The sequence below is a fragment of the Colius striatus genome, chromosome 2 (assembly GCF_028858725.1).
Source record: "Colius striatus isolate bColStr4 chromosome 2, bColStr4.1.hap1, whole genome shotgun sequence".
Classification (NCBI taxonomy): domain Eukaryota; kingdom Metazoa; phylum Chordata; class Aves; order Coliiformes; family Coliidae; genus Colius; species Colius striatus.
The window spans coordinates 42460774-42470413 of record NC_084760.1 but is presented as its reverse complement, the minus strand read 5'-3'; the positions used below and the strand labels follow the sequence as shown (position 1 = coordinate 42470413).

The 9640-nt window shown below is 47.6% G+C and overlaps 1 protein-coding gene across 1 annotated transcript; it reads right to left on the bottom strand.

Moving 5' to 3' along the window:
* Positions 1-39: 39 nt before the first annotated feature.
* Positions 40-6481, bottom strand: LOC104555472 (opsin-5). Its single transcript, XM_061989593.1, has 4 exons — positions 6409-6481; positions 2881-3174; positions 1960-2291; positions 40-387 (listed from the first exon to the last, which is right to left on the bottom strand). The coding sequence occupies exons 1-4, from the start codon at positions 6479-6481 to the stop codon at positions 40-42; spliced, it is 1047 nt and encodes a 348-aa protein (XP_061845577.1).
* Positions 6482-9640: the final 3159 nt, after the last annotated feature.

Sequence of the window (9640 nt, the reverse complement as noted above, 5' to 3'; positions counted from 1 at the left end):
TCCAAGATTCGACCTGTGTTGTGAAACCATCACTGCACCTCAGCGAGCTGCAGCTCCCTGGTCTTCCACCTTGGCAGCTGAAGGGAGACGGACGGTGTCTCTCCCACTCCACATCATTGACACGGCATTCTCAGCAGTGCTGTCAGAGCTGAAGAAGTGCACTTGCCAGCCACAGCAACACTGCAACTGCTTAATCTCACAACGGAAAGTTTTGCTGAAGATGTAGTAAATAAAAGGGTTGTAAGCTGTTGATGATTTCGCAAACAGACAGGGCAGCAATGTAACAATGGGCTGTAGGGAATTGCTGGAGTTAAATATGGACCAGAAGCTGGCTGCGGCATATGGTGTCCACGAGCTCAGGAACCCCACCGAGATGAGCACAGCCATCTGAAAGGGAAAGAGGGTTTCAGTTCTCACCTTGCTCTGACAGGTTTGACACTCAGGCACCTGGCACATTGGTGAAACCACACCTGAACCAGCTGAAGTCACAGAACCACAGCATCCTTTCTCTGTTGCAAATCAAGTCCAACCCCTCACCTCACCTCACAGTGCCAAGCCCACCACTAACCTATGTCGCTCAGCACCTCAGCTACATGGCTTTGCAATATCTTCAGAGATGGGAGCTCCACCACCTCCTTGGGCAGCCCATTCCTATGCTTAACAACCCTCTCAGGGAAAAAGTTCTTCCTCATCTCCAATCTAAACCTCCCCTGGTGCAACTTGAGCAGTCTATTTCCTCTTGTCCTGTAATTTGTTACCCCCACACTGCTACAGCCTCCTGTCAGGGAATTGCAGAGAGTGATCTTGTCTCCCCTTCTCCAGGCTGAACACCTCCAGGGCCCTCAGCCCCTCCCCAGCACACTTGTGCTCCAGCCCCTTCCCCAGCTCCGCTGCCCGGCTCTGGACACGCTGCGGCCCCTCAGTGTCCCTCTGGCAGTGAGGGGCCCAACACTGAACACAGCACTCGAGCTGCAGCCTCGCCAGGGCCCAGCACAGGGGACGGCCACTGCCCTGGGCCTGCTGCCACACCACTGCTGACACAAGCCAGGGTGCCACTGGCCTTCTTGCCCACCTGGGTACACTGCTGGCTCATCTTCAGCCGCTGGCACCAACCCCCCAGGCCCTTTCCCTGCGGGCAGCTTTCCAGCCCCTCTGCCCCAGCCTGGAGCGTTGCTTCACGTTCGTGTGGCCCAAAGGCAGGACCCAGCCTTTGGCCTTGTTAAACCTCATCCCATTGCCCTTGTCCCATCACCTCAGTCTGGCCAGATCACAAAATGTATACCTGAACACCTATGCTTGCGTGACATGAGCACAGGTAGCACTGCATAGTGCAGATAATGCTTTTATTCCTACCTTGCAGATCTACACTAGGGGTTTCTTATGAGGCCATTATTTTAATCTCTTTCCCTGTCTCTGGCTGCAGTATGTCACGGGAGACACAGCCCAAGCAGATAGTACAGCTTGCCAATAGACCGGCCTTTAGAAAACTTTAGAAAAGGGACAGTTCTACCTTTCTACAAGAAATGAGCAACCAAAGGTGTTTATTGAAAGAAAAAAAAAAAAAAAAAACAATTAAAAATCATGTTTCTGTGTAGCTCTCAGCCAATGAAAAATACATAAATGATGAAACAAGACCTCCACCCCAGCTACAAAATGAAAGGATTCAGTCGCTATTCCAGCATGAGTGGAAATCTGTATGTCCTATGAAAAACTGGGATGCAACTGCCTAAAGATTTAACAAGCTGCATGGTACCTATGATACATTCTCCCAATCAAGCTATTGAAATGATAAGGATTCCAGGAGCCCCCTGCTTCTCTGAGGACTGCAGATTACCACATCTCCATCTATGGTCAATACTAGACCAAAGCAATGAAAGGTCAACATGAGCCATGCATGAGCGGTGGCAGCTCTGCAAGCTCCTGATGCTGCACAGTCTTCTCATCACTGGGGTAACTCACCAATGTCAGCTTCTTCTCCAGTTTAGCTGCGTTAGGGATCTTGTCAGTATTCTGGATCTCTTGGTATGCTTTGTGAACCTTCCAGGCAATTCCCAAGTAACAGGCAACAATGGTCAGAGCAGGCAGGACTGTGCACAGGAGGAACATGCTGAGGATGAATGAAAAGCCATTGGAGGAGTTGTGGAATTTGCTCCAGGCAATTGTACAGGAGATGCCAAATGGCTCAGGCCCATAGTAGCCCCAGCCTACCAAGGGCAGAATGGCCCAGAGCAAAGAGTAGAGCCAGATAAAAGTAATCAAGATGCAAACAGTGGTTTTGGTGATTTTGTTACCTGCAAGAAAGAGGAAGAGAGCATACATGGACCTCATCTCAGCCACATGAGTTTTGCCATAACTTCTCAAACATGAGGATGGTGGCTACACTGCTGCTGAAGTTCCTCAGCCTTTAGTTTTCTTGAGAAATATAACAGAGAGTGTCCAAGGATTGGATGAGACCTGAGTGCAGCCCTTAGTGCCGATCTGAAGTGTACCAAGTCAGGGAGCTTTACAAAATCAAGTTGACCACAAATGATCCATGCTCCCAGCCCAGGAATGCTAGGAGAATATTCCTTCCTCTCAAACTCCAGTGTGTCTGCTTTCACATAAATAGGAAGACAGGACAGTCTAGTCCAGAAAAACATTTGGGGTCTCTACTCTCAGGTAGTTTCACTTGATATTATTGAGAAGTGAGAAACCCCATTTTTTAATAAGGAATTTAATCATATCCTTCTAGGAATGTTAGGGCTTGATATTGGACTAAAAGTTAAGGCATATTCCTATAGTAACTGAAGTGACAGTCCATGCCATATTCCACAAACTACCTGTCTGATGGTCATAGCCCAAATGCACATGTGCAAAGTTACCAGAAATGCAATTACTTACGGTTAGATTTAGATGAATTGGTAACAAGCAATCGAATCACGGCCATGGCACACAGGGTCATCATGCTGCAGACACCGAAAAGGAAACCCATCAGGGCATAGTAGATGCAGGAGGCATCTCCTCCCAGCCAGGCATGGTTCCAGGCAGATGCAATGGCCAGTGGATACATGCTGATGGCCATTCCAATGTCTGCCACTGCCAAGTTGACTGTAAGTAGCTCTGGTGACTTCAGGAGGGAAGAACGTTTCACAGCTGTAGCAAGGACAGCTGAGTTTCCAAGGATTGTCAGGATGGCTGAAAGAGAAGAATCAGCACAGACAATGATATCACATAGGTATCACACAGTTGACCAGTTGATGACAAACTAAACATGAGCCAGTAATGAGTCCTTGTGGCCAAGAAGGCCAATAGCATTCTGGAGGGCATTAAGAAGAGTGTGGGCAGTGGGTCAAGAGAGGTTCTCCTCTGCCCTGGCGATGCCTCATCTGGAGTCCTATGTGCAGTTCTGGGCTCCCCAGCTCCAGAGAGACAGGGAACTGCTGGAGAGAGGCCAGCACAAGGGCCACCAAAATTATCAGGGAACTAGAGCATCTTTTGTATGAGGGAAGTCTGTGGAACCTAGGGCTGTTCAGCGTGGAGAAGAGAAGGCTGAGGAAGGACCTTATCAATGCTGATAAAAACCTAAAGGGCAGGTGTCAAAAGGATAGGACTAGTCTTTCTCCCATGGTTGCCAGTGCCAGGACAAGGGGTAATGGGCACAAGCTGGAACACAGCAAGCACCACTGCAACATAAGGAGAAACTTCTCTGCTGTTCAAATGAGGGAACCCTGGCCCAGGCTGCCCAGGGAGGATGTGGAGTCTCCTTCTTGGGAGGTTTCTAAGCCTGCCATTCCTGTGCCCCCTGATCAAGGGGAATCTGCTTTAGCAGGTTTTTTGGCTGGATAAGCTCTGGAGAGCTCACTTCCAACCCCTGCCTTTCTATGTTTCTATGATTCTATGTCTATAAAAAGGATGTGAAAATGCCGTTTGTGAGGCTGGGACTAAAGAACAGAGGACAAACTGAGAAACAGACAGAACTCAGCACCTCCCATGCCAACAGAGAACTGTTCTGATGCTTTGAAAACACGCTGGTATCTATCTGCTATGTCCTGGTATGAATCCTTGTTCTTTGTATCTTGGCAAGAAAACTTTTCTCTTACATAGCAGATTGGAAATGCCACCTGGATGGCATTTCTGAGAGCTTCTACACATCTTGACATCCTCACCTCATCACCCACTCTCAGCCACCTCTGGGGTTCAGTTCCTCTCTCCCTTCTAGACAGGAATTTCCCTGTCAGCTGTGTTTCCTAATAGAGCAGAGAGAGCTTCAGATTTCTGTGAAGGACCACAATAACTATGTTTGTTGAATCACACTATTCTGGTGGTCTCTGAGTGTGGTGAGACAGACCACAGAAATAGTTTAGCCAGAGGCCAGAAATTGCTTTGCAATAGGACCTGTCAGACATACATTATTCAGGTATGCCATAGGGGTTTCAGAACATTCATGACAACAGTGTCAAAAGTATATATAGCAAACAACTCACTTTCCCTTTTCTTTCAAGTGAACAGTGTGTTGGAGCTGCATTTTGATTGAAGGCTTTCCCGAGAAGGAAAAATAATTCATTCTAGAGTCAGAATTAAAATAGGGCGATAGAAAAGGATTCCTTTTCCTTCCCTTGTAGCTGTGAAAGCAGAAGAGCTGCATTTGCTCACAGATAATAAAGTGCCCACATACATATTAAAGTGCCCACAAAGGAATTAATAAAAGAATTAACAAAATGTAATAAAGAAAATTATAATGGAATAGAAATAAAATGGAATAAATTGGCATAAATCCAAGAATGGGCAGAGGTGGCAAGAAAAGGCTTAAATGAAACAGAGGTACAGATCTGAGACCCCACATCCCTCATTCATTGACTTTCTAAGCACACATGTTCACTTGGCACTTCACTCTCAAGAGCTGTACATCTGCACACACAGAGGCTTGACGTGGGACTGCTTGCTGACAGATCTTGATCTGTGGCTTGGTGGGAAGAGCAGTCTCCTGCCAAATGACAGCCACAGGCTGTGACATCCTAGGGCTTGGGGAGGAAAATGAGCCCAGTTCACCCTCTACTGTGAGAGCTCTACCACTACACAAAAGATACCACAGAATCCCAGAATGGTGCACATTGGAAGGGACCTCCAGAGCTCATTCAAACCAACCCCCTGCTAAAGCAGGTTCCCCTCGATTAGGGGCAGAGGAACATGTCCAGGCAGGTTTGGAAACCTCCAAATGAGACTCTACACTGTCCCTGGGCAGCCTGTGCCAGGACTCCCTCACCTCAACACAAAACAAGCTTCTCATGTTCAAGTGCAATTTCCTGTGTTCCATCTTGCAGGAAGCAGCTCTTTGTCTTGCTGTCAGTGGTTGACATCCAGGCCCATCCTCTCTTTTGCTCTGACAGATGCTATTCCTCTTCATCCCACTGCCTGTGGGGCTACTGAATGGCATAAGACAAAACTGTGAACTGCACCTATGTATTGTTGTGTGAGAAAACTGCTGGCATCCCAACTTGTATTAAAAGCAAACCCTTTCATTTTTTTTCAGATAGTAATTTTTCTCACCCTGAGTTACATTCTCTGCTGTCAGCATGTCTGAGGGGACAGCGCAGTGCAGTGCACTGAAAGCATGCAGGAACAGGAGCGAGGTGTGAAATGCTAAAGCCCAGAGTCACTCCCTAAAGCCTCTCTGTTAAAGCACACGAAAACCTACGCCTGTCTTTCTTAAATGCATCTCAATCAGCGTTGCTCGAATGAGCTGAATGGAGGAAAGTACTCACATTTCAGCAAAATTCAGTTGGACTGTACACGTAAATCAATTCCATCTCTCTCCAAATCTACACTGACAGTAAACATACCACCTGGGTACATGCAACAACCAGACAAGGAAGAAAACACTTAGCTAAAGCCATGCTGGAGCAGACTGGTACACATCCCCATTTATATTTCACTGCAAATCTGCCTTCAGGAGGGCAAATAGGCCATTGTACAAACCCAGAAGTCCTGCTTGGAAACCCTTCAATATTTTATACCAGTTTATTCTACTAAGACACAGCTGCTCTTCATGTATAATAAACATCCCCTCTGCAAGGGTCAGACCAAAGTTGCTCTGCCCTGGTCGGCCTCATGATCTCCCTCATCTCTCACTTCATGGGGCTAAGGTGCCAGAACAGGTGGCAGACAACTTATGGTGAATCCTTGTGACGCCACAGAGGCAAACTTATGCTGGCAAGTGTTCAGCATCGAGATAAAATATTGCAAATCTGAGAGAGGAGATTAATCCTGGAATCCAACCGACTCAAAGGCAATAAGCAGGAACATGTATGCAAAATGAGTTTCTCTCATTTCCTTTCCAGCTTCCTCTGGAGCTGTGGGTGCTGACTGCAGCCCCGATGTGCCCACTCCCAGGCTGCAAGCAAGCAAGCAGGTTGTGAAGACAGAACTCACCTATGATCAGGAGAAAGATCCCAGCTCCATAATCCGCTACTGGGTGGAGTTTGGAAATGTATTGCTCCTCCATCATCCCTTGAGGCAGTGGGTGAAGGTTTTAATTTGAAGGTGAAGTGACTGTAGAGGCAAAGAGACTCTCCCTCATGGTTTGCTTTCCACAGATGTGAGTCAGGCAGTTGGGTGCTGATAGTGAAGGGACCCTTCTGCTCTCTCCTCTCTCCCTCCCTCTGTGTGGCAGAAAGGAAGCCTGGAGTGAGAGAAAGGCTCCCTCCCTCCCTGGGGAGACAGAGTGAAATCTCAAAACCACTGCCAGAGCAATCCCGCCTGCCTGGCTGGCAGAGCATCTCTCCACCCACCCTCTCCTCTCACACCGCTCTGCTGCTTGGCTTGTCAAGAGACTTCACAATGCAAATCCCCTCAGACTGCCATTGCTGAGCAAAAACAATTGTCCTTCAACTGTCGGCAGCCTTAGGAAATAAATGCAGGATGAGGGACCAGGCAGGAAAAGGAAGGACAGGAGTTTTGTTCCCCGGTTTTATGTCTGAGTATGGGAAATATGAGACTGGGACGGGGGAATGTCTCTGTTGAAGTATTATAGGCCAGCTGTTTGCTGCAGAGGGTGGGAATGATCAGAAGGCAGGACATCCAGAGCTGCTCTGAGGGATGCTCAGTCCAGTGTGAGCAGCCTCAGAGCACCACAGCACAATCAGCCCCTGAGGTCACTTCAAGCACACTCCAGTGGTTTTGCTTGGCAAGCAGACAGAGAGAGTCCTCACATCCAGGCTTACCTTCTCCCTACAATATATGAGCCTAAAAACATCATAATGCTCTCTCAGTCTTTATAAACAACGCTAAGTTTTGCTCTAAGCTCCAAATGCGTGTTGCAGGCTCCTCTCTCGATTAACATATGCAGGCCTTGATTTTGGTGCCACACAATTTATATCTGCAGTTGCAATACCATTAAGTTGATTTTTAGCCTAGGCAGCCTCCAGCCAGCACACTGAAGAACTGACCTATTCTAAATTACTTAATTCAGTACCTAGTTATGTGCCGTAGCTTAACCCCAGGCAGCAACTAATCCCCACACATCCACTCAATCACTCCCTGCCAGTGGAATTAGAAGAGAGAATTAGAAGGGTGAAGTGAGATAACTTGCGGGCTGAGATGAAGATAGTTTAATGGGTAAATGAAAAGCCACACATATAAGCAAAGCAAAACAAGGACGCTCCCCACTTCCCATAGGCAGGGAGATGCTCACCATCTCTGGGACAGTGGGGGTCCATCACACCTTACTTGGGAAGACAAACACCGTCACTCTAAATGTTCTCCCCTCCTTCCTTCTTCCCCTTAGATATATATGCTGAGCATAATGTCATATGGTCTGGACATCCCTTTGATCAGCTGAGGTCAGCTGCCGTGGCTGTGTACACTCCAAACACCTTGTGCACCCCTGGCCCACTGTCCGGTAGGAGGGGGTGAGAAGCAGAAAAGGCCTTGGCTCTGTATGAGAACTGCTCAACATTAACTAAAGCATCTCCATGTTATCAACACTGTTTCCAGTACAAATACAAAATACAGCTCTATACGAGCTACTGTGAGGAAATTTAATTTTGTCCCAGCCAAAGCCAGCACAATATGCTAAGCTGCATTACCATCGTTCTCTTCTTGGCCTATTTGAATCTGTTCAGACACAGGGAATTTTAAGATCTCCAAGAGCATGTAGGCATCTCATGTGCAGTCTAGGTAGGAATTTAAGTGCTTAAGTATAGCAGTAACAACTTACATTCTGAAATCCTTAGGAATCTCTGAGCCTCCAAATCTTTAGGCTTCACCAAAAAGCACAAGTGGCCCTGCACTTCTGTGCTACCACCTTAGCATTGCTGCATGTCTCTGTGCTTGTTCTCTGCGAAGCTGCCTGGGATTTACACACCAGAAATCCCTGCACTGAAGACTTTGAGTTTAATTCAGCAATTTCAAGTACATGCAATGCAACACTTATAGTACAGTGCTTTCACAGCCTACTCAGAGCACATTTGTCCTAGAAGCTTAGCCATTCTCCCTGAAATGGAGAAGCTGGTTCCCTTTTCTGGTTTCAGAGGCTTGAATACATATATTTGCTGTGAGTGTTCTATTCTGCAGTACATAGATGCCTTGGGGTGAGGAAAATGCCATAACAGAAAGGTGTTTTCCTCTACTTGAAGCTGGATTGCTCCACACCTAAGTCACAAGTTTGGAGGGAGAGAGAACAAATTGTATCTGACTGGCTTGAGAGACAGGCAGAGAGGAACCTCATGAGATTGAACAAGGGCAAGTGCAGTTCTTCTCGGACATGAGGGCACATTGCTGGCTCATGTTCAGTTTGCTGTCCACCAGAACTGCCAGGTCTCTCTCTGCAGAGCTGCTCTCTAGCAGGTCACCCCAGCCTGTTCTGGTGCATGGAGATCCCGCTGAATGGCAGTACAGGCTTCTGGGGAATCAGCCAGTCCTCCCAGGTTGGTGTCATCAGCCAACTTGCTGAGGGTACACTCTGTCCCCTCATTCAGGTTGTTGATGAAGATGTTGAACAAGACTGGCCCCAGAACCGATCCCTGTGGAACTCCACTGGCCACAGGCCTCCAACTCGACTCTGTGCCATTGATCATCACCCTCTGGGCTCTGTCATTCAGCCAGCTCTCGATCCACCTCACTATCCACTCATCCAAGCCACATTGCCTGAGTTTTCTGATGAGGATGTTTTGGGAGACAGTGTCAAAAGCCTTGCTGAAGTCAAGGTAGATGACATCGGCTGCTCTTCCCCTCATCTAGCCAGCTGGTTATGCACTCATAAAAGGCTTTCAGGTTGGTCAAACAGGATTTCCCTTTGGTGAATCTGTGTTAACTCCCCCTGATAACCATGTTTTCCGTTATGTGTTTACAGACAACATCCAGGATGAGTTGTTCCATTGATTTTCCAGGGATGGAGGTGAAAGTAACTGACCTGTAGTTTCCTGGGTCATCCTTCTTGCCCTTTTTGAAGACTGGAGTGACATTCGCCTTCCTCCAGTTGTCAGGCACCTCACCAGTCCTCCATGATCATCATTCAAAAGTAATGGAGAGTGGCTTAGCAATAACATCAGCCAGCTCCCTCAGCACTCCCATCAGGTCCCATGGATTTGTCAGTGTCCAGCTTGCCTAATAGGTCTCTAACTGAATCCTCCTCTCTCAAGGGAAGGGCTTCCATTCTCCAGAC

Bases quoted from the DNA above. Each gene is read 5' to 3' on its own strand.
- LOC104555472 (XM_061989593.1), bottom strand. From the start codon at position 6,481: ATGGAGGAGCAATACATTTCCAAACTCCACCCAGTAGCGGATTATGGA. The intron at 3,175-6,408 runs GTGAGTTCTGTC...CTTCTCTTTCAG, and splicing joins GATCTTTCTCCTGATCATAG to CCATCCTGACAATCCTTGGA. The intron at 388-1,959 runs GTGAGTTACCCC...TTTCCCTTTCAG, and splicing joins TGGAGAAGAAGCTGACATTG to ATGGCTGTGCTCATCTCGGT.